Source organism: Dreissena polymorpha, chromosome 11, assembly GCF_020536995.1.
Source record: "Dreissena polymorpha isolate Duluth1 chromosome 11, UMN_Dpol_1.0, whole genome shotgun sequence".
NCBI classification, from domain to species: Eukaryota; Metazoa; Mollusca; class Bivalvia; order Myida; family Dreissenidae; genus Dreissena; species Dreissena polymorpha.
Genome location: NC_068365.1, coordinates 26,159,113 through 26,186,119, shown reverse-complemented (window position 1 = coordinate 26,186,119; position 27,007 = coordinate 26,159,113). Strand labels below are relative to the sequence as shown.

At 35.0% G+C, this 27,007-nt stretch overlaps 1 protein-coding gene across 1 annotated transcript in view; it reads right to left on the bottom strand.

The window, feature by feature from the left end:
* LOC127850712 (uncharacterized) overlaps positions 1-27,007 on the bottom strand; it is a 32,784-nt gene extending 5,777 nt beyond the window's left edge. The window contains exons 1-2 of the mRNA XM_052383986.1: positions 26,333-27,007; positions 15,014-15,169 (exon numbers count right to left, since the gene is read on the bottom strand). Coding sequence (XP_052239946.1) covers positions 15,014-15,169; positions 26,333-26,495 — 319 coding nt within the window. The 5' untranslated portion in view covers positions 26,496-27,007. The remainder of the gene's footprint in view (positions 1-15,013; positions 15,170-26,332) is intronic.

The window sequence follows — 27,007 nt, the reverse complement described above, 5'->3', positions numbered from 1 at the left end:
GGTTTTGAACTTGTGAAATTTAAAGACGCGTGTGCGTGATTTCTTTTATGATATATGAGATTATTTAAATACTGGCATGGTAACCGATTTATCACGTATCCTATATTACTGATATGTGAGCCAATTACTGGACCCCCCCCCCCAAATTTGCAAGGAGGTCTTTATGGAGCATCCCACTCTGTCAAACTTATCGCATTACCTCCTATGCTGTATCCACTGCCGTCACAAGTCAACCCTTCAGAATTTGGCAGGATTATGATATCAATATATTAACTCTGTTTTTGTCAAATATAAATGAAAATCGTGAAATTATCTGCTATGTATGTCCTGAGCCTTATTTCATTCTGAAGCAGTTCACGTAACTTGATTAGAATGAATCTTTATGACCAATACTTCGCTGCAAGTTCATATAATTCCAATCATGCTAGACAGATGTATTCTCTGAAGAAATCAAAGAGAAAGTACACGATCATCTGAGTGAACACGATTAAATTACAGAGTCTGGAAATATCGTTTTCTTTATTACCTTTATAATTGTGGATATGCTAGCTCTACGGATATCGCGGAATGATTTAACCACAGATATACATTCGAATATATACTATACCGAATAGAATGAATAGGAATTAGATACACGAAAAGATCCATTTATATAAAAACCTGATAAGTAACTAAGCGTGCATATTTTGTTGAATAATTTTATTTTATTATGTTGATGTTGTCATCTCTGATGTTGATTCAAGTGTCTATATGAAAGGCAGGGACTATTTTTATCTCACAAGGAATCGTTCTATCTCAAACATCCCAGTAAACGTAGTTATGCAAAATGTATCGTTGTGTTTATTTGGTCGATTGTTCGCAATTAGTAACTCTAGTTCAGCGCATCACAGCGGTCAGTCCCTGATTATATTAGACAAGCTGTGAGGTTTACATGTACTCGATGCAATCCGTTGTAATCGTGCACAATAGTGCAAATGCCAACAATTGATTTGAATATTAGGAATCAGACGGGCACAATGGCAGCATTAATAATTTTATGACTAATTCCAACACCAGATAATTACAAGTGCTAACCCATAAGTCTTTTTACGAGTATCTACCACTCCCAAATTAACCAGCAAAATCGTTATCAGGCTATAAGACTGATTAACCTACGTATATACATGCATCAATCATTAGTAGTACCTTCCTAAATGTTGACCAGTTCAGACAGGTCGGAACACTTTCATAATTGTTTGCTACAACAGGTTAGTACCAAGTTTCCAGACGGTATACATAATTGTTAATGCGTCATCACGTTCGCCATTATGATCCGTTCAGTCAGAGGTAATCAAGACGATATTTGCCCTATGTTATGCTCTTTATTTGTTGCAGATTTCTTCTCTTCATTTGTTGCAGATTTCTTTAGTTCGTAAGATGTACTTACTACTTACCGTACACGTCTGTTCTATCTATATTTACGAAATTAAACAACCCGAATCATATTAAATAATCATATTCATACACCGTTATCACGTTAACAATACGCATACGAGTGCATTGACATTGTTGTACTTCGGTTTTACTTGACGGCTCACTAATTCTGAATTTGATCCTTCAACAATATCATGGAGATCTTTCGCCGCATAGGAACAACATAGCATTGGGGATTCCTGCAAAAGCAGGAAGTAGGATTGATATTGAGTAAACTTCAGTGGCATTTTATTATCTATACCCATCAAGAGTATACTAATGTGTACATTTACAGTAAAGCGTGATGGTGGGGAAAGAATCGTGTTTCGAAACATTGATAACGATACGTTTAATGTTTACAACCGAGTGGATCTTGTTACGATCTATCAAAAGTTGCCCATTTTAACACTCGAATAGATCGTGTATCTACACCATGAAAAATCTATAAAGTCTTTCAAAAAAGTATGTATCAAGATTCGTTCGAGACAGACATGCACACTTACATAACATGCCGCGTTTTTACTAGTAGACGACATAATAGTATGTCACTTGAAAACAAACCAGTGTGTCACTAGCAAACATACCTGTATGTCACTAGAAATCAAACCAGAATGCCACTAGAAAACAAACCATCACTAGAAAACAAACCAGTATGTCACTATAATACAAAACCAGTATGTCATTAGAAAACAAACCAGTATGACACTAGAAAACATACCGGTATGCCACTAGAAAACACACCAATGTGTCCCTAGAAAACAAACCAGTATGCCACTAGAAACAAATCAGTATGTCACTAGAAAACATACCAGTATGTTACAATCCCAATATGCGTGCTTGCCATTATGACCCATCTGTGTTTTAGTCTATTTGCAACGCAAATAGACTTTTGTAATACCGCATTTCAAAATTACAGGGAAACGGTTGTCCTTTTCCATGCCTTCCCTGATTTTGGGCAGACGAAATATATATTTAATATAGTATTTCTTAATTCTTACAATTTTTCATTTAGAAACTTTGTTTTAACATTTTCTTTCAAGAACATTGCTTACACCATTTTTAGTGAATTGTTCAAAGACCGTTTTACGTCAAAAGTCGTTTTTATAAATTAAAACAAATTGCGTTCGTAAAACTGTTATTGGCAAAAGCGAGTTATTTTTAGAAAATTACCATCAACAAGGCAAACTTAAAAGAATTACGTCCAGTGAAAACAAAGGGAGACAATTGCATTACTTCTTCATGCGAGGTATGGGACTTTTATTTCTTGACAAGTGTCTTGTTCTTCATAAAAACTCTTTGTGACAGCCTTTTTCATTTTCATTCAGACAACTAATCCTTTAACATTTACTTAAGCAGAAACTCCCCTGCATCTTTCAAAAAGACTTTCAACGCCATAGGCGTTCTCGTTCTGAGTGGATGATTATGCTCCCTGCATGGCATCATTCGACTGCGTAGCAGTTCGCGATAGTATCTACTTGATTAGCACAATTCTATCCTGATCGCATTGGCATAATTCCAATCATGATATATATATGTCATCTGTTAAGCAACGGATTTACATGATTAGCTGTGTGTGTAGCATTTAATTATAGCCTCATGAATGAAATAGTAGTATCCATTTACATCAATATAAATATTGCATAGATATATTTCGATACCGCGACATCATTTACATAAATATGCGACTTTCAATATCTAATGATGACATCGGGACGCCCGCTCAATTATTCTACAATACGTCAATAGACCAAGGAACTGTTTTTATATGATATATCTTGTGACCATTTAAATTACATTAATGCACCATGGAATCATCACCTCTAAAGCATATGTTGAGTGCACGATATAATTACGCACCGGAGAGTTCCCAATATGCCTAAACAACAAATTAGCAGAAAGTCAGATAGGTCAAATGATTAACGACACATTTGTAGGAGCTTCATCAAATTAAACATATTTGTTTTGATTTAATTCTGTCAATGTAAATCAGTAGAAGTATAGAACTTCAAACCACATTCAGACGTAAGACCATGTACGTGGTTGTCCGTTTGATGCATTTGTCGGCGCACTGACTGATATGAAAGTAATTCTAATGAAAATGCAATATCATCAATCAATAGCAGGAGGAACTCTTAAACTATAGCATGGAACACACTTTAAAGAAAGCATGGAAGACCGCCTAAAAACTTGTAAACTATAGCATGGAACACACTTTAAAGAAAGCATGGAAGACCGCCTAAAAACTTGTTAACTATAGCATGGAACACACTTTAAAGAAAGCATGGAAGACCGCCTAAAAACTTGTTAACTATAGCATGGAACACACTTTAAAGAAAGCATGGAAGACCGCCTAAAAACAGCATTATGGATCTTCTAACAATATCGTGGTTTAAACAAATTGGGCCGTGCTCTGTGAATAGGGTGTTTATGGCATGTGCTTAAAGTGTCGTCCCAGATTAGCCTGTGCAGTCCGCACAGGCTAATCAGGGACGGCGCTTTCCGGCTTAACTGGATTTTAGCTAAGATGAGACTTTATTGCAACGAAAAATATCATACAAGCGGAAAGTGCCGCCCCTGATTGGCCTGTGCGGACTGCACAGGCTAATCTGGGACGATACTTTACGCACATGCATTAAACCCCCTTTTCACAAAGCACGACTAATGTATGTTACCACCTATAATGTGCGGGCGTTAATAACAAGTGCTTATTTATATCCAATAAACACATGTGGTGAATAAACTCAAGAATGCTCGAATATCTTATCAAAGTCTGCACTATTGCACAAACAAGACAAGTGGTTCTTTACCATGTGGTTCATTATTACGTAAAAGCGTGCCACGCTTATCAGGTTCTTTACGTATAAATAATGCTAAGTAAGTCTCATTAACTTAAATATCAATTGACAACTAAATTGCAGATCATCGTGCTCAATTTGCTTGTATGCCACTATGCGCATCCTATAGCGTATTTCTGAGCGTTTGATTGTGTTTACACCATGTGTGTGTTCGTGTCTTATTACCGGTGAGGGCAGAGCAAATTATATAATTATCAAAAAGCATTTCACCTCACCCCATCACAGCCTTACCAACCCACCCAAACCCACCAACATGGGTGTTTCTTTTGTCACAGTGTAAACGAAAACGTACAATACAGTAACTGTGTGCGCTTGGGAAACCAGGGTCCGTATTCACCAACCGATTCTTAGACTTAAAAGAATAAAGAATAGACTTAGAAAAATATGCTCAGTATTTGAATATATCCAGTCTACCGCTGGTGACTTTGCCATAAACAAAATTTTCTTCATTAAGCATGATTAAAGGGATCTTTTCACGGTTTGGTAAATTGACAAAATTGAAAAAAGTTGTTTCAGATTCGCACATTTTCGGTTTAGTTATGATATTTGGGAGGAAACAGTATTACTGAACATTTGCCATGATCTAATATAGCCATTATATGCATCTTTTGACGATTTAAAAACCTAAAAAATATAAAGCGTTGCAACGCGAAACGATTAAATAATTTGGAGAGTTCTGTTGTTGTCGTTAAAATTTGTGAAACTTCGAAGATTGCTTATATACCGTATAAAATACGCATCTCATGTATGATTGGCAAGATAGCTCAGTTGGCTATTGCCCTTTTACTTCAGGATTCCGGGGGTCACTACTGGTTCGAGCCCTTCTGTGGGCTACTTTTTTCCTTTTTAAAATTTTATTTTCGATTTTTTACTGGAGCTTTTAAAATTTAATGTTTACATTTATCAAAATAAAGCATTTAATGACAAACTTCAAAACATGCCAAAATCTGTGAAAAGGCCCCTTTAAGAGAGAGGCGGTTAACGCCAAGTTTTGACTCAGAATAAAAGCAGCCCTTGAATATTCCAATTAAAAGAATATTCTTTATTCTCGGCATCCCTTTAACTAGACCTTAAAGGACATTAACCGGGTGAGCAGTTTGTATGGTAAGTGTTTTTTTTTATCGTCAATTAAATCTTCAGCAATATCCACATACATTCATGTTGATCTAACATATGTGATGAAACGTGTTCTATAAATATATTTACTATACCGCTTTATGCCTATTAATATATATATATATACTACTCCCAGATCACGACACAAGTACCATGTTCAACATGCTATGCTAATACTAATATTCTGAACATCATTGTCGTGAAATAATTAGCAGGCGTTGAGCAATAAACCAGGACTTAATGGTTTCCATGCCAGAATTGTCTACAGCGCGTTTGGTTGTATATGATAACGCCTATTACACTATGCATTCCATTTTCATCCCCCTGCTTATTGTCTTAGAAATTAGTCCCAAGCTACCCGGTCACAAGAACATTAAAAACTTAGCGCAAGAAATCAATAAGTTACAAACTTGTTACAATTACGGACGATCGGGCAAGAGAGTAGTTCAACATTATGAATCAACAATGAATTGAATCCGTTTATGATAAAAAAAACACTGTAAAACATATTAAGTGTTAATAGGCTAGCGGACTAAAAAATAAATTCGCGTAAACTAAATGCGGATTATTAAAGTAGCACCATTTAAAAAATTTACACCCTTTTAGTCAACTGCATTGATGTATGGGGTTATTAACAAGTTACAACCGCCAATTTGATGCTCGGGGATCGCTAGTAACTGAAGTAAAGTTAGATTGATTTCGAGACTTTGAATTGCCCGACCAATGTTTTACTTTCACGACTATGAATCAATAACGACCGGTATGCATACACATCCATGCGCTCCATAGATAACAGGTAGAATAATAAAGATTGAATAATTATTCATCCTAATTTAACTGATCATTTAGATTAAGTTAGAATCCTTTCTGTTATACTTGTACTGCTTGATGTGCATTTCTTGAACAACGTTTTTTTTTCTTTCCTCGTCAACAGTCTTTCTACGCTGTCAGCTTTCTTTGATTTTCATACGAAATTCCAAATTCGTGCTCATGTACGCTAATACATGTGTGATCCGTCTACGGTGGGATAATTAGGTTGATTTGTGCTTCACGGTGCTGCTTTCGTTTCTGGCACAGTTTTCATGGATACATCCAGGGAACGAAATGTGTTCACTGCATATCGCACACATCTGCTAGGTAAATAGTAAATAAGCAACACACATTACCACACCAGTGGTTTGTACAAGATATATGGTATCTGACACGAGTTGTCATTGTGAACGACACGTATTGAACTAAGTTCGTGAACTTTTGATGCGCTAACTCACGCATTTTCTTGACGAGTTTAATAAAAAATAAAAAATACTGTACGGTCAAAGCGTTTAACAACTGTTTTATCACCTATTTGTACGCAAGCATGCTTCTCAAATCTTGTATATCTGTGAGAGAAATGTTTTCAAGTGAAGTTCGCGACGTCATTTCGTTAAAATGAATGCATGTGATTGGTCAGCAAAAAAAGAGCAGCAAACGAAAATACCCAAAATGTCATCTTACACAAGTTTTGTAAAAAAAATAATATTGTATATATGGGAAACAAGACAAAGCACGTGACAAAACGTGTTCTTTCTCTTCCGCTGTATATAATCTCTCTCATAGATATGTGATTGGCACGAGAAAATATGCAACGTTATTGATCATACTGATTTGCAAAAGCTTGTAAATCGCTTTTTAAGCTCTGTATTTGTAAAAAATCTGATTGATTAAAATTACTCCATTTTCTAGTATTAGGAGATTAATTTCCCGCATCAGCAGGTATATCAGTATATGTTTTTTTTCTAACAAACTTGTTTTTTATGTCTGACAAAATGTGTACAATAGTCTAGAATCTATACAAAAGGACGACACTGGACTGTATTTTCCAGTACTGCAAGTATGTTGCTCAGCATTGCAAGATGGTTGTCCTAGAACATGTAGTAGGTTCCGGACATATTGCAAGTATGTTGTTCAGCATTGCAAGATAGTTGTCCTAGAACATATAGTAGTTGCCGGACATATTGCACGTGTGTTGTTTAGCATTACAAGTTAGTTGTCCTAGAACGTATGTTGTTCAGCATTACAAGATAGTTGTCATAGAACATGTAGTAGCTGTCGGACATATTGCAAGTATGTTGTTCAGCATTGCAAGATGGTTGTTCTAGAACATGTAGTAGGTTCCGGACATATTGCAAGTATGTTGCTCAGCATTGCAAGATGGTTGTCCTAGAACATGTAGTAGGTTCCGGACATATTGCAAGTATGTTGTTCAGCATTGCAAGATAGTTGTCCTAGAACATATAGTAGTTGCCGGACATATTGCACGTGTGTTGTTTAGCATTACAAGTTAGTTGTCCTAGAACGTATGTTGTTCAGCATTACAAGATAGTTGTCATAGAACATGTAGTAGCTGTCGGACATATTGCAAGTATGTTGTTCAGCATTACAAGATAGTTGTCCTAAAACATGTAGTAATTGCCGGACATATTGCAAGTATGTTGTTTAACATTGCAAGATAGTTGTCCAAGAACACGTAATTGTTGCCGGACATATTGCAAGTATGTTGTTCAGCATTACAAGATAGTTGTCATAGAACATGTAGTAATTGCCGGACATATTGCAAGTATGTTGTTCAACATTGCAAGATAGTTGTCCAAGAACACGTAATTGTTGCCGGACATATTGCAAGTATGTTGTTCAGCATTACAAGATAGTTGTCATAGAACATGGTATAGCTGTCGGACATATTGCAAGTTTGTTGTTCAGCATTACAAGATAGTTGTCCTAAAACATGTAGTAATTGCCGGACATATTGCAAGTATGTTGTTCAACATTGCAAGATAGTTGTCCAAGAACACGTAATTGTTGCCGGACATATTGCAAGTATGTTGTTCAGCATTACAAGATACTTGTCCTAGAACATGTAGTAGTTGCCGGACATATTGCAAGTATGTTTTGGGCACTTAACCCTTTACCTCATAAGGGCAAAGTAAAAATGGCTTCTGCAACCAGCATTAAACCAGACCAGCCTGCGAGTAACTCGCAGTCTGTTCAGGTTTTATGCTGTTTGCTGCTCTTCGGGAACTAAGGGTCGGAAATGAAGCCTTTAAAACTTGAATCTAGTAATAAAAGGTCTTTAACTAACTTCAGCTTTCTATCGGACTACAAATGCGTTGTAATATGTATGTTAGCGCCAAAGGGTTAAGATGCAATTCTCAGACATTATAAGCAAGTTGTATGCCTCATATAGTACGCTGTGCGTTAATGAGCGACCCTTGTCTGTCAGTGTCAATTGTTTTCCACAGAGGAACACTTCTTCTTCACTAAGAACCAGCTGAAAAGTAGATTTTATCCCATTTTCATCGCGACATTGACGGTATAACACGTTGTGGAATATACTTGCTTGTATTCAACACTGTGGAATATACCTGTCGCGTGCACGGACTACTTTTTAAATGACGTCATGCGATATACGCTAAAATTAGGTCGATATTGTTTTATTTGGTTTATTGATCGAATTATAAGGTCACCCATTAAAAGAAAATGTGCATATTTTGCAGAAAAATATATATATATGACATATTCACCAAAAGAAATGTTGAAATAAAATATAAAATTACACGATTTTTGTTTTGTATTTTTTTTATTTATATTTACTTTACCACTGAATGATTTTTCATAAGATACAAAGTCGACAAAACTTAAGCTTCAAAATTATACGACTTTCAACCTTTTAATCTAGTCATATGACATAATTTTTCGCCATCCGTATAATGAATCAGCTGATTGATGGCGTCATAAAATGACATACTTATTGCGTCATTTTCCCCATTTTTTTGACGATTTATTATAAACGCGACTTATTTCACATGTTTTCTACATGTACTGTATGTCGATGAATTGTCAATTGATCACATTTTCATTATTTCGTGTAATGTGCATTGTTTATAACCAACGCATATACTTTTGACATTTAACTTAAATATTAAGAATGTACAACAAGCCATACACATATCGCACAGTTCACGAATAATCTGCTATGTTTGCTTTCCTATTTCACGTTAGGCATAGAGCTGTGTAAAGTATAAGATGGTAAAAATAGCACTACACTGGAATTGGGAACGTCCCATTTTGTACACGGGTATTTTCTACTCATTTATCTGTTGTGTACTGGAATGTTTTCCATTCTTTGTGTATTTATATATTAAATTATTTTCTCGTACAATAAGGGCACTTACCATAGATAAATAAAACATTGTGCAAGTTTAAACATAATTATGTTTGTATGCAGAAATCTGCAAATGCAACCGAGTTTACCAACGGCTATTATTAGATAAACTGCTCCGGTTCATTGGAACAGTAGTAATGTAGAGTACATGACGTAGCGTGTGACGAAGAAGAAAGTTTATCGCGTTCATAAACTCATTTGAATAAAGTGATTTATTTAATGCTTTCCGGTGGTTTATAGAGAAATATCAGTGAATTAAAACTGATAATTTCACTGTTTCAAACAGTGAAAATTATCAGTGAGAATTATCGATAATTTTCATTGTTTACTGTGAAATGACGTCATTTTTTTGACGAAATGACGTCATTATCCCAGGAAAATTCGTTAGTTAAACTCTTGAACAATGTTTATAAACTGTGAAAAATGCATTAAATAAAAAGAAAATTTGTTGGATTCGGTGGATTATCGACTTTAATTCACTCGTGATCATAGAAAACATATATTTTCACTCGTGGCTGCGCCACTCATGAAAATATTATTTTCTATGATCACTCGTGAATTAAAATCGATAATCCACCGGATCCAACAAATATCCTCTATATAATGGCATAAGGGTCTTTATTAAACTATGCTAAAATAATTATTAAAGACCCTAGATGCAAAATCGTCAATTATTGAGTTAAATGGATTATTAGATGGATTTTAAAGGATAATTAAAGGTAAGATACCAGTTCTTACGTGTTTTGATTTTTGTTTGTACTTTTGTCGTTCCCTGTTCTCGGGGAAATGATTTTAACATGGGCGCCATTGATGCATCGGATCACACACGGCATACCCACAACATTCTATAAAAACAAGTTCTGCGTGTCCTTAAATTCGTCGTTCGAAGTCGGAAAACGTATTGCCCTGTATATTTTGTCAAATAAAGTGTCAGTCGCTGCGATTGTCTGTTTACTCGTCAAAATTGTCAAGGTCTTCGATAGCTAAAGAAACTTCAGCGTACAGTTTATTTAGCATTGACAGACCTGTACAAAGTCGCGCCAGTCAAAAATCATAAAAAGCGACATTTAAAGTTATGGTAGCCAGAACTAGGTCGTCGATGGTGTACATGTATGTTGACATCGACAGCATTTTGTCAGGAGCAATCGCCGCCATATTGGATTTTGATCATTTTCTTTCGAAAATAAAATGAATAATAGTAAAGTAAAATCTTCTTTTCGCGGTCGTAATGTGTTAAAATTCGCATACTGCGTAAAATTGAATGTAGGCACATGGTGATATTTTTACTTGTTTTACAGTTTGTGTGTGAATTTTTTAAAGACTATTTTGCGTACCAGAACAAATACATGTATATCACTACGCATGGTTACATTTGTTAGATTTTAAGCGCTTTTATGACTGAATTAAAATTATTGTTAAGGTTATTAGATCTATTTATGTTAAACGTCACGTTGAAAAAATCAAATGGGATAAATAGAATACTAGGATTAGCGTTGAATACATAGAAGTTTATGTTGCTCGGCTCGAACACCGAAAGCGCTCGCCAAGGCTCGCGCTTCCGGCGTTCTAAGCCTCGCAACATAAACTTCTCTGTATTCAACGCTAACCTAGTATTCTCTATTTTCCTTCACAAATGCAATCAATTATTATAACACATGAGGCTATAGTTCAGTTTTGGAAAGAAGCTTCTATTTTAGAAATATTAAAATGAGTCTAGATCAACAATATGATGAAATATGAATACATCTCAAACGAAACAAAAAACAACACCAACGCATGAATTTGTAATGAAAATAGCAAAATATGAAGATAAACAAAATTATACCTAATTATACAGTTTTAACTTTATTTTTGAATTTGATATTTTAAATACAGAATGCTAAAACATGTAAATATTGCAAGAGTACAAGCCAAATTGATGTATCTTTTAACTACATTTATTTAAACAAGTCAAACAATCTTCAATTACAAGCATCTATACAACATTACTGTTATCCTCATGTGGTGTGATACAAGTTGTTATTCAAAACACTTAAATAAATACATCGCATACGTTTATTGTTTGTACATAAAATGTAAGTTATTAAATCGCTAATGAAGTGTAAGTTAAGTTAATTGCTATATAATATACTATTATAAAATAAATAAATGACATCACTTTGTTGTTTGCTCATTTAATGAAAGTACTATTTTCTATGGAAAATAGATTGGTGTTTTAATCACATTTTTTTAACTGTATTATTAATAAAACTACGGCCGTGTTTACTTTTCACTTTCGGCCTAATTGATTTACTGGCATGCAACCGTCTTGAATGATATGTGTTCGAAAAAATAAATTACGATTTTTAACCATTCTAAATGAGGACAAGGGAAGAAGGAAGTGTCATAAGTACCTAAATGAAATACTAATAAAATTGCTGCAAAATCTTTTATGACTTAGAAAAGAAGGAAATATAGTTGCGAAAATAGATGACAAAAGGCAAAACTCTCGAGGTGCATAGGTATGTAAAAAAACTGACACATATAAGCGGCCTACGCCCGCCACTTCCCTGTGGGCTTTTGTCCGTTTAATGCAAAATGTTCGCCACGGGTATTGAGCGTCCCGCAGCGACTGTATCTAATCTTAACATGATACATCGCTTTGATTAACATCCAATTAATAAATTATGAGAAATTGCTGGGATAAATTGAATTTGACATATATAATAACGATTCATAAATGTCGTATTGAACTGTCCTTGGCATACGTTCGGAATTCCTATTCTAAAGACAAAATAAAAAGGAATATTCTTTAAAGTGGTATTATGGGTATCTAACAGTGTATGCTATGTTTATACGTGTCTATCGCAATCGTTTTTTTTTATTTTCGGTGTTTTCACTTCATATACTCTTATATTTGTTAATGCAGCATCATACTAAAACAATATTCCGGAAAGAGAACAATAATGCATTTGAATATTAAGCGTAATTTCGTTTTGACTACTGACGACAGAAATGATTCGATGTACGCTGTGAATATAAATTTAGTTTAGTCCAGATTCGTTCATACGACACAAAGACACACTTTTGTTTTACGGATCATTTCGGCTTAGAGGACTGGGTGAGTTATGTAAAATATCGAATATAATATATTTTTTTTTTATAAACAACTGGTAGCAAGATGAGTTGCAGATAATTGCCACATTTAAACTAACTCTTTTGACATGTCAATTCTTTTCAGCTCAATTAAACAGTGAAAATTGCCCATAATATCCATTTAAATTGTCACAATGAGTGTTAAAAAAAATAATTTTGAATAGTTTAGTCTATTCCTCAACTTAATAAAACATAAAACACTACAAATCTAACCCTATATGACGTAACTAAGGTCGTTGTACATGCACTCGAGTCATCGGTTTTGTTTCACACACAATGCCATATCTGTCCCAGACGGATTAGCATGTTTTGTGGAAAAGAAATCTGTGGAATAGCACGCCCTGTTTTCTAATCTTGAGTAAGTACCTGGAAATCATGCATACAACACTTCTCCCAATACTAGCCGCCCTTGATACGGGTATCATGGGCTGCATGATTTGTTCAAAGACTCACGTCCAGTGCTCTGAATACATTAAGGAAAGTCTACCATAACATATTCCGTTACAGATACATACATACTAGTAAATTTTAGCTTTGATCTAGGAAACAATTATCAAGAATATGCAATCGGCCTGCCATGCTTTCGGTGTTTGAAAAAGATGTCTTAAAACACATTTCAATAGTGTAATGGATAGGGTTCGACCCCCTCTGGGAGCATTCTCGTGATAATGCCAAATACAAGTTCCGGGTTATCCCCGGAGATAGACTCGTCGATATAAACCAAACACTTTCAATGTAATTGATATACAAACAAAAGGTTTAAACGAAAACACTTCGCCATTTTAAAATCGACTTTCTTAGTGCAAATGTTAGCGACGCTTTCTTATTCCACATTTGGTTTTTTTAGGGACGATACTTTAAATTATAAAGATCATAACACTTAAAACGAGTTTGCATTCCGAACAAAAGAGGGTTCCAATTTTATCAGTTTCCAAGTACATGATGTTTTACGTACCAGGGGTCCATTTATCGCACGATCCATAGCCTCAGGGCACCAATTCTCGAACGATTTTATGCCGATTTTGTTTGATTTGTCAAACTGTTTCATGTTTTTAAAATTAATTTAAGCTGATATTTTAGGTAAAAGACTACTCTTTCTGAAACTATGAAATGCTAAGAAACAAGCGTTAATAACTAAACCTTACCGTTGGTCAAATGAAGTTGGTTCTGTTGACATTTTGCAACCCGTTTGGAACCATTTATCGAACGTTCACTAAAGCAAGCCATCAGACATTTGCAACACACACATAAACTGGTATAATAAATTTATTCACATTGCAACTGACGTGGATAATCCTTACTAATATATTTTGTTCATTTAATCGAAAGATTAATACTAATTGATACTTTGGACAAACATTTTCCTTTTTTGACTTCTCTAGCACAGACTGAGTATTTATTTGATTTTCTTCGTGTCATTTGTCTAAAAGAAATAAAAAGAAAATCATAATAGGTGTATTATATTCATGAATAAAATGATTTTTTATAAATGTGGTTGAATGTTACCAAGTTACGAGTTGGCTTTAGTACGTGTTGACGATAAAACAACTTAGATGTTTGCAACCTAATCCATTAAAATAAAAATAAAAAACAGGGCAAGGTCAAGGATGTAATCGCTTATTTTGACAGTTGTACAAAGTGAAAGGTAGTAAAAAGCCTTAAAGGGGAATGAAAACGTCGCTCATATTGTTAGAATCTTATACAACTAAACATTTTGATGACTTATAATGATCTAACTGAATTAACCACTCATTTATCTGATCAAATATTATAATTTTACTTGGTTCAATGAATCTTCGTCTGCAGTTGCGTTTACGAAGAAGAGGCTGTTAAGTTGGAAGTTTGCCAATAGAACGTATTGGACTTACTTAGAATAGGACCCGATTTCAAATTCAACGCTTCCATCAAGAGTAAATTTTATAATTTATAAAAATCGTTCGAGAATTGGTTCCGTTCGAGAATTGGTACACTGAGGCTAATTGAAATAGATCGCGTGCAGTTGATATTCAAACACAAATAGTAATTCCAAATGTTAAAAGATGTCCATCCAATGTAATGAATGCTATTCTACATTCTACAGTTCCTCAGACCTTAGCAAAATGACATGGTGCGAATTCAAACTTTCGACAACCAAATGTCGAAAGATAATCCTTTCAGATCAGGACAGACTTCTTTAGAGTTGGCAGTTGATTACTTTAATGAAAGCCAATGGTATAAAAAGCAATATCAGAAGAAGACTGTACTATTACACTACCTGAGGAGAGAATGCGACTGGGCCCATTCCGGGGCGATGGAAGCTTGCGGCAGTTGCGAAAGACAGGGGGTTTGTTGTTGTTGTTCACTGCTGGAATGTTCGTGGCAGGAGCGAGGCTCGTGCAATACACCGCGTAATCCACGTACTGGAACGGGTCTGGAAAACATGACATCAATATTATTAATTTACATTGAATATTTCGCAACAATTGTTTTAATATTGAATATACAGTTTCCCAAATTTTGCGGTCAAGTACTAATTTTAAGCGATGTTTCCATGATCTATAATACATTATTTATACTTAAAAGCTGTTAAATGGACCGTCAACCACGAATGGCGAAAAAAGAAAAGTTCTAAAATACCGTATTTTGTTTTACAAATATAAGTTTATATTGATTTAAATATGACGACTGGTATATTACATTACTTGAAAACATATTTTCAGTGTTCGGTAATTAAATTTCGCGATGTGAAATCGAAAGTACGTCGCGAAAAAAGGTGACATAACGATATACACACTATAAATAACGCAAGTAGATTGATCATTTTACAAATAAAATATAAACAATTCACTACGCATGCACAATTTGCATTCCTGTTTACCACTTGACGATGATGATCAATCTACTTGCGTTATTTATAATTAACTGGTAGTTAACTGGTACCTGTTCCCACTACACTTTATTACCGAATATACTGAAAATATGAAAACTTAACAACTTTTTTCAAGTAATGTTGTATACCAGTCGTGATATTTTAATCAGTATAAACTAATAATTGTAAAAAAATACGGTATTTTAGAACTTTTATATTTTTCGTCATTCGTTGTTGGCGATCCCTTTAAACGTAAGTTTAACTTGTTTAATACAATTTTTCTACCTGATAGAAGTCACTATACATGAAATACGCATAGTGTATCAACATATAAAATAAAAATGCTTTACCGTCACAATACAGTATTTAATACTTATGACACGTCCTAGACATTAATGTTTTACTATTTCTTTCAAAGAAATGTCATTATCTACACGTCCTTGGGGAAATATTATTATATTACACAATCTCCATCATTAATAACATTTCAATATTTTTTGTTGCTTGGTAGGTTTTCATTAGTTAATTCAATATGATCTATTGTATTCATAAGATATCAACCATTGGTTGTCGGGTTGCTCAATCAATTAATTATTTATCCCTGATTGATATTCTATGAATAGTTTGTACTCGTTGGTCTAATAAAAGAATGATATCAAATTAACTACATTGTGCTGATAATTTTGATCGACATCTTAGTTAAAACATAATGGGCTCCAATTTACATATACTGATCTAAAATAGCCATCTTGTAAAGAGACACAAATCAAAAGAGTTCATTTTTTGAAAATATGTCATCACCGACACAATCCATACCACCAGCATCATTAACGTAACCGCTACCATCATTGTAAGTATGGTTGTTTCCATGGTCCATATCACCAATTTTCAGTGCAAGGCCCGGCTTACTCAGGTGGTCGAGCCCTGAACTGTTAATATCCGCGGTTTGCGAGTAAGTGAGTTCGAACCCTCGCCTTACCTCAACTATTATGTTCGGATCGGAGATACAAATCACTTCTACAGGCATTACCCTCTACTTCTCAAAGACAATTGGAAGTAACCGGTATAGAATGCGCACAGTATGCATATAAACCGCTGAGAACTTGCTCAATATTTCGTTTACTGATAATTTTTATATGTCTTAAATACTGTTAAACGGTGACAAATATTAACATACAATTAAACCAAGCACTTTCTCGCATGTCGAGCCATACACTATTTCAGTAAGTGTTTTATACAATATATCAGTGACTGGTATTACTAGTCAGAAATCGATACACGTTATGCGGAGACATTCCCAAAATAACAGAAAACGACTCAGCGTAATTTAAGCACCATTTCCGAGACAGACTGAATCCATTGTCAATTGTGAAAATGTCTTTTCTGTGCGAATAAAATGCCCAAGGGAATATGCCAACAATCACATATACATCACGTTGCAGAGGAACCGAGTAAGATGGAACGCGTTTTGTGTCGAGTCGTTTTACATAATAGTCTGCTGTCTGTATTTGTGATCACGTTTAATAATTCCCACTGAGGACTTTTTAATAATTCTATTTTACAGTGGTCAACTGTATTGCACACAGGTATTTAGAATACTTAAAAACTGTATTTACTAAAATTGGAAACTTTTATGTGTGGGGGTTTTATTTGAAAAATAATAGGAACACACCAATCATTAGGAAACAAACGGTCACGTTCAACGAGGAAATTTAAAGAACCTAATATGTCATCATGGAATCGATTTGAGTCGATCACAAATCTAAATCTAAAATTTCAAATTGCAAATCAAAAGAACGTTATTTGATACGTGCACTGGTTTTAGCAATTCACAAAAATGATATCCTCGAGCACTTAAATTCATATAGGAACATATAGACGGCTATTTTACTCTTACTTACAGATGCTTATGTAGTTGTTTAGTCATAGTGTTCATAATATTGTAAATTTATTTCATTAAATCTAAATTACAGGTTAATTTAACAAACAGTATTGATCGTATCTTCGATCAGGCATCTCGGAAGTAATGTATTTATTAAGGCACACATGCATATTTTTGCTCACCTCACATTATATTTATGTAATTATCAGTATTCAAACTTAAATAAACAACACACGTTAGTAATGACGATACCGTTTCCTGTTCATTTACGTGCAAATAATGATTGCAAATACGCTTAAACGTTATAAAGTATATACACACCCGAACAATCAGCCAGGCGATACAACACTACAAAAATGTTACATAACTTTGTAAAGTATATACACATCCGAACAATCAGAAAGGCGATAGAACGCTACAAGTGTTACATAACTTTATAAAGTATATACACATCCAAACAATCAGAAAGGCGATAAACGCTACAAGTTTTACATAACTTTATAAAGTATATACACATCCGAACAATCAGCACGGCGATAAAACGCTTAAAGTGTTACACACCAACAGGGAACGGGGATATAAATCAATTAAACAGACATCTTTATAAGTTTTATAATAACCAATCGAAATATTCAAATTCTTTAGTTATACATTGTGGATAGCTTCGTAAAACCTATAGTCACATTTAAATATCGGTTGGTTTTGTTGACAACAGCATTATTACAATAATTGTTAATATGTATAATTATTGATATCGTTTGTTGTTGTTTTTTTTTCAAATAAAAATTATCTGTGATTCAAAATATTTGAATATTGCATCCGTGATAAACATTTATGGCTACTACATTTTAGATAGCATTCAGCAATAACAATCATATCAGACACGTAACACTGAAAGCATTAGCTTGTATCAAGAATAATGCATGTGTGTTACATGTTATGCCGAACAATCCATTGAGCACAGGACTGTATAATGGGTTCCGGTCCAACATTTTATGCAATCCCGAAGAAAATCGTCTGCAATTTTCATAAATTGAACGAATCGTAAATCGCATCCAGATGTTTATTGTTGGCAGACTGTTTTGTAAATAACGAGAAAACATTTATTTATAGGCGATTTGGCACCGTATTTTCCAAGTCTCAGAAGTTTAGAATAGAACAGTTTATGGCATCCGCAGATCGAAGAGCCGTTGTATTTGATATCTTAACATAAGCTATTATTTTGCCAGTATTTTCCATGCTCATCTATGTAAGACTATGAAGCGAATAACTCTATAATAAGATCGTGATTGAAAGTGCTTTTCAGTGTAGGTGACTTCCATTGCGTGGACTTCTTGAGCTAAGTATGCAGTGGGAAATTTGAATGCACAACATAATGAGCAAAGTTTCTTATTTTAGGGCATGCGCAATGGCAAAAAATGTTTGATGTCAATCAATAACTGTTTACTCATTTTTAGGGGATATAAGGTACATACTAATTTACATAATTTATTAGGATACAGTTATGAATACATGTATTATCCCACTACAATTGACGACAATTGTAAGAGTCGAGTCAATAATCATTTAGCCATAAGAAAAAAACGAATCTTTGGTTAAACTTAAAGTGCAACGTTATTTTAGCTCGGTTGCATCTAAAGCCTCAGGCTTATTGAAACGCTCTCGAGTCCGTTTCCTGAGCTTAGAATCAGTCGGTCTACTTGGTGTCTTTGTGGGAGATTAAAGTGGAGATCTTACTCGTGACCTCCTGGTCTCTAGGCGGACACCTTATCCATTACACCACGACGACCTTAACACCACGGCGACCCTTATGCAACGTAGACTTTTAATTTACCAATATACATAATGTTGACCATTTTGTTTATAAATCGCCTTTACAAAGCACGTGTATGTCATTAATTGCATCCCTAGACAACGACAAATCGGCATGTCCGAATGTTTATAGATTAAGTCTGTAATATTGGTCCGTTTTACGGCATTCCACAGGAGCATAAAGTGGGAGACTTCTTATGAGAATAGTTGGCATTTTTCTTTTTAATAACCTCATTTCACTTTATAAATTAATCAACCAAATATGTTATACGTATTCAATGTTAAGTTTAATGTATCTTAAAGCAATCTTCCCGTACATAACCTGGATGTATTTCTTATACTTAATAGTGTAACTTCCTCGCAACTCTGAATAATAAGGTTAACGTGATCTCCATAACCCAGTTTGGACTGAATCATTTACGTTTATATACACTTGCGAAGAGAACTTGCTGAAAGGGTTATGAAACATTATAAGTAACAAATCCATTTAATGTGCTCAACTGTAATAAATATTGACATGTGTAGACGTTTGCAGACAGCAGTCACTTTGCTGGCTGTGAACGCGATATTTATATATGCGCACTTAGTAAATATTGCGCCAAAATAACGGAATATGAGTCCATGAGTAATTTGAGTAGATTGAGAATTAAGGTTAATGTTATTGCATTTCATCAATTCGTTTCGATGTGCCTATGGTCACTTTGCGTTGCCAATAATCACAACTACGTTATAAAGTGCTACATGAATGACATCAAACGTTCGAGATAATTGAAACAAGCTACTCTTAACCACCGTCCATACGCCTTTTAGAATATTCCTTTTATTGATAAAACAGTCTGCAAATAATCTGCGTATGGACTATTTACGGTCTTGCAATCTCGAAGAATTTTCGAAGATTTTATTGGGCATTGCAGCGGATTTTCAGACGAACTCCCTAATCGGTCTCTGGTAAATGTAATTGTTCCATATGTATCATAAAACACACCAACGAACAATACTCTAATAAAAACCATTACTTTCAGTGTAACGTGCTTGATTGAAAGTAACAGCTGTTTCTTTCATATTTGGTAGAATACTTGGTGAGCATGCCCACGATATTAATAGTAATTTGATTCATTTTAATAGTTATTTTAAAAGAATGTTTTTTAAAAAAAAACAAGATGCATTTATTTACAGCATCTGCGAAATGAAATCAATGAATATATCAATTGAGAAAAAGCCTAATTTGAGCTATCAATGTTTTTTTGCTCAATCCACCGTTTGGCGTCACTGGAATGTTATAGACATATAGACGCACTTGTTGATTGAACTCAATATAGACTTAAACAAAATACGATATATTGCCATACAAGTTGCCACTACAAACTATACATGATTTGAAATATTACATATGCAACAGTGTGCATATTATTCACAGAAATTCACACTTGCATGGTTATAACCACTATTTCTAGGGTAAAAATAAAGTTTATACCACAATTATACCACAATGTTATTAACAGTATGAATTAATTTTGCTTTTGCATGTGAACAATTTCTTATTACGTATGCCTTTTCACTGTTTACATTATCCTCAAATTTAAAGTCTTGAAGACGTTTTCAATTTGTTGCAATGCAGTTCAAGCGAAATCTATTATGGTTATTAAGAGTTTCCAATTTACATTTTACCATGTCTTATGTATTAGTCAATCATTCTTAAAAAACACATTCAACACAATATTGGTTATTTATTAAGGACTATAAAGGTCAAAACATGGGTTGGACAACGACCCCGAAAAGGCGTCATAATTACAACATTGCCGGTGATTTTTGTCGCAGAACGCAACAATTCTTACTCTGGTCCTCGGATATGAGTCGCATTTGTTTTAACTGGAAGAAACCCCCGGGGCATATTTGCACAAAAAAGACATTATCACAATTGACAATTTATACAGTCTGTCTAGGCAAATGCACTTAAATTAAACACAGATGTTTTCTCTTTTAGTTTGGTAATGTATCCGCATTTCACGAATCGATTTCTGACGGTGATTTATTTAACCTAAAATGGTGTATGTTTTAGCAACGTCCATCGGGTTTTGTGACCAGCCGTTTAATGAATGCCCAAAATACATTAATTCTTACGCGGGCCTGTAAGTGTACTTTCGAGTAATACGATTGAAGATGCATGTACATGTATATGTACATATCAAGTGGAAGGCTTAACAGTGTCTTCTTACAAGAGCTTTAGATGGTATATCATTCCCGGCAATGCCCACATTTTGACACTTATCAAATAATTCTTGATTTTTAGGCACAGTTCATCCGTTAAAAATGAAATTGTAGCAAAGACGAACAGGCATGAGAATATCATACGTTATACTGTTTAGAATTTATGCACGTATCAATCGATAAACGCCGTTAATTAGGTATACAGTTATATAAATTCACAACAATAGAAAATCCAGAATTTAATTTGGCAGACTCTATTCGATAAATGCAAATTGACTATTCGTATTGATGACTTGCAATATACGCGCCAATAATTCAAGCTATTTAAAATAAATACGAATACGAATCAATAAATCGGAAACACGAATTGGGAAGACAATTACAACGAGCGAGGCATGGTATAGAGGAATAACCCTGGGTTATGGTAAGGTTAGGTTTAGGGTTTGGGGTCAGGTTAGGGTTAAGGTATGGGTTAAGGCTAACCCTAACCCAAACCCGACCCCTAAACCTAACCCTAACCCTTACCCTAAATTTCTAACCCGCCCTTGCGAATAACAATACCATGCCTTGCTCGTTGTCGTTGTCCGCTTCCCACACGAATTAGTTTGTCCCAATAATTAAAGTGATTAATTCCATCCGTGTTGGTACAAGATTTGATCATTTTGGGAAAACGGTACTGCACTCGTGATTAAAAGTTAGGTAACCCTTAATAAGATTTCGTACTTCAGTACTTACGTTTTGACACTCGAAATAAAGGCTAGCTTTGATTAATTAAGTAAAAAGGACGCCTAAGATTTGATTTCATTAGTGCCAAATATTAAATAAAATAAAATTTAATTAGGGAAATGTAAAGGTACTAAAGCAGAATTTAAAGACACCATACTTTTTCAATTCTCACGACCGTTAAATAATACGATAGTACTTGATTTTCCCAAAAATCCAGTTTGGAACTAATCATCCGCATACATTTTCCAACGCGAAATGCACTTGTTTTCCAAGGCTTGTATTTTTTTCCGGTAGCAAAATTGTAAGGTTCGAAGCTTTGAGCAAATATTTGCATGATGCGGCGTCTCATCAGGGTCCGCGGTGTTTGCTTAAAGTAATTTCTGTAAGAAATATTCTAAATATAGAAATAAATATACTAGACATCCCTTATTTTGGAAATAAATTGATCCAATTTAGAACGATTGGAGAGTCCACTAGCCATAAATGGGTTAATATCTATAACACGATTGTACTGTTGATGTAAACTACATCAAAGGTTCAATTATCTCAACAATAGATCGGCGATTTAAGATCTGTTGTAATGCTTTAGTAACGCGGATGCCTGGGTCAAATTTACATCTGACCTTATTTACATAGCGACAAGGAAACGTAAGTAGATAATTAGTTCGTGGTTGAAACAATACTTTGACATTTAGAGTTAAGAGAGCAAAAGAACAACGCACCGGTTGTCATGTGTAGTCACATAGTCAGTTGCACCGAGAATGTTAACCCATTTATGCCTAGCGTCTAGAACAAAGTCATTGGCAAACAGCGTAGACCCAGATTAGACGCCTCATGATGCGGCGTCTCATCTGGGTCTGAGCTGTTTGCTTAAGGGAATTTATGTAAGAAAAATTCTAAATATAGAAATAAAATATACTAGACATCCCTCATTTTGGAAATAAATTGATCCAATTTAGAAGGATTGGAGAGTTCACTAGGCATAAGTGGGTTAAACTGAAGAAACACGACTGAGCTGAGGCATTTAGGTTAGTAAGTTGAATGTTGATAACTTATTATTATATTCAATCTGCATGTACACATACATGTAAAACGTATGAGTTAATTATGAAAGAATGTGTTAACGACTAAAAACAATTAGCTGTTTTATTAGCCTTTTGTCATAAGCCGTTAAGTAAAAATAAGTAAATGTTCGGGTAAACTATTTCTCTAGACATGGAATATTGGTATGGTTTTATTATTTTGCGTACACTTGTTTGTTATATGACATGATGACATGTACAAAAATCTTTTGTTTAGGGGGGGGTAGGACATTTGTAATTTCCACGACATTGTAAAAATAACGCTTGTGTTGTTGTTGTTCTCGTCTTAAGAAATGAATGTTTTTGTAAAAACTGCCTGACCTCTACGTGATCTCGCCATGTCAGGTCTCAAAGGTAGCATCGTTTGAGGCAAACAGCATACATTGTTTCCTAATGGTGCAATATATATATATATATATATATATCAGGCATTTCCCCAGGCGGTTTTAACACAGCGGCCCCGCGGTGCTTGGACTTTAAAATATTTTCCGCCGCGGCGCTTGATTTTCCGATCATGTCGCCGCAACGCTTGAATATTTCACAAGCGCTTGTTGTCTGCATTCATGCCAACGACCAACCAAAACAAGCACGCGCTAAATATCGTGGTGGGCATAAAGACTTATATAAGAGGTGTACACGTTTTACGGTTCGTCTATGGGGGTCAATAATTTTTGTCCACTAGAAATGGTCGATATCGATCGAGTATACCGGTACACGTTGCGTAATATCATTTAAAGGTATCCTTTTTTGTTTGTTTGTTTTAGTTTAACTGTTAACAACTATTTCATTGGGTGTTTTAACAATAAACAGTGACAGGCGTTTGTTGCGGTAGTGGTTAATTGAATTTATAATTACAATTAAATGGAGTCCACACTATTTTCTCGATGGCGAATATAAATTAACAGCATCAAATTTTTCATTATTCACGTTCAATAGGTTCTTTGATATTTAAGGAATACGTTATATACATGCAACCATTTTTTCTTAAGTTATTGTGCATGATAACATGATTAAACTTAGGAAACGACCAGTGATTGTGTCTGGGGAATCTGCAATTACTTGTTTCTTGGTCAAGACTTTTAATGAATCGTCTTTGTAAGATAGTGCAATAAGTTCAAGTGGAAGTGTCCAGGACGTTGCCAGTAGTCCTGAGATCATAAAGCAGGCGATTCAAGCAACACGCCAATGTGTTCGACAGTAGTTGGAATCAAGATTTTCCATAGGTCACAGAAGCTTGACGGAGTTAAAAATATTTCTACTGACCTTTATGTTGTTTTTTTTTAATTTGTATGGACAAGAACTTAAAACGAAACCGCAAATGAATAATAAATGTGTATCATTCACTGAAACAGTATATCAAATAGATGTTTTTGCAATAAAGATTAGACACTTACAACATAAATGTAACTTTAAAAACATGAAAAAGACTTTTAATAAAAAACAGTTGTTCGATAACTAGCCCGCCCTTTCGTAGGTATGACGTTCTCTGTGTGCATTCGTCACATGTGATGACCAGTGCGTTTATCAGTCGGTACTGCTCCGTGGGTAGAGGTGCCTTGCACAAGGGACTCACTAAGCCGCCATTAGAAGACAATGACCCAACCCAGGCCAAACAGCTGAGGGTAAACCGACTGAGAAATCTGGTTGAGCAGCTTAAAGATCTATGCCCTCTACAGAAGAGTACCATGCTGGCAGCCTTCAAGTATTTGAGCTGGTTGATGAAGCAGGAAATTCCTCATACAACAAAATATATATCCCTCATAATAATCTAGGTAAGTTGTTCGCCTGCTCCTCCCTACATATACATCTTCAGCTGGAAAATGCTTGACTCGGCTGTAAAGAACACACGTACAAACAAAATATGCTTTTTAGCTTAAATATCTCTTTCTATTTAATTCGAAACGATTTAAAAGATCTAATGTCAGAGTAATTAACACGTTGTGCGTATTTAAGACTGCGAGAGGGGCTTCAGCTCAATGAAAAGGGTATACACTTGTTCTCGCCTAAAGTCTGCAGTCCTCAGCGCTCTGATGGTGGTCAGCATAAAAGAACTAGATATTGAAGCAGTGGACTTTGGAAGAACGGTTGATGTCTGGCACCAGGAGAAGCTACGGACAACATTTGTTTTTTAAATTTAACAATGTATTTCTGAGTACTTATGGAAAAATATGTATTGTTGATGTTTCTTTCAATCATTTACGTTGAAATGCCTATTGCTGTTTTGCTTGTTGTTTAATATTATAATATTTGACATAAATGAAATAAATTAAGACATCATAAATAATAAAACAATATGTTGTGTTTTAATTGCTGTGTCGCCGCTGTGCCTGACCAAAATCCTGGGGAAATGCCTGATATATATATATATATATATATATATATATATATATATATATATATATATATATATATATATATATATATATTGCTCCAAAAAAGACCCCTATATATTGTCACAATGAATAACCCACTTGAGGCGACCACAGACCTTGCTGAACCGAGATGCGAGTGTGTAACCTCTTCGTGGTAATATGAACACACAAGATACTAATTGTACAATCCTGGGGCCCAAATTATCATCTCGCTCAGTACATTTTCAGGATATTATAATGTTGCGACCTGGTGTAATGGCGTATGTCAGAGAGAAACTCGACGAGGTCAGGAAGATTTTGATTAAACAATCTTATTGGTGTATGCTCTTTATATTAAAACGAACTGTGTGAATGAAATATGTAAACTTTCCGCTTTTATGACATTTCTCGTTTAAAGAAAGTTTCTTCTTTGCAAAAATAAAGTTTAGTCCGAAATTGTCGTCCCCGATTTGCCTGTGCGAACTACACAGGCTATTCTGGGACGGCACTATACGCACATGCATTTACCCCCCTTTTCACAGAGCACGGCCCAAATGTAAACATAATTTGAATTAGCATTTTTGAATGATCATACGCCCATAAAGCCCATATAATAGCACTGCACACATGTATTGCATGACCTGATGTATTCGAATATACTTACGGTCTGGATCTAGAGCCTTGAGAAGAATTCCCTCCAAAAATGTCGGCTGCCGGATGTTGGCGCGTGCGTGCTGCTTCCAATCCCGCTGTAAATGTTCTTCGTTGTCGTAAAAGCGGAATCGACCTTGGATTTCATGGCTCGACCTATATGACATGATTTTCATCGGTCGTCCCGTTTTGATTTTCGGATGAGCTAGCTTTTATAAAACCAGTTTGTGATTGTCGTCGGCAGACTTTAATCGGAGTGTAAGAGATATGTTATTCCACTCAATTCTGTAATTCCATCGTGGAACGAAACTTATGTATTATTCTTGCATAGGACACGTTTTGTCGATTCATAATCGATCACCGAGCCGATGACAAACCTCGATAGAGTAAATAATAGAGCATATAATCCCACACCAGAATCAGAAATACCAGTGAATGTGAACGAGAAAACACGCTGTATGACCATTGCGGTCATGTGTACATTATTGACCACTGGAACAACATGGTGCTATTTTGGGACCAACCGTACCAAACTCCATTTACCGTGTATAATCCGTTCACAGCCACACAATCCATACAATCTCCTATGCAAATGATGTTTTCCGTTCCCTACACCACCGCACTCAGTCACTCAACGAGATATTTTTATTGGAACCAGAATGACGTTCCCGGCAGGGTAAATCTAGAT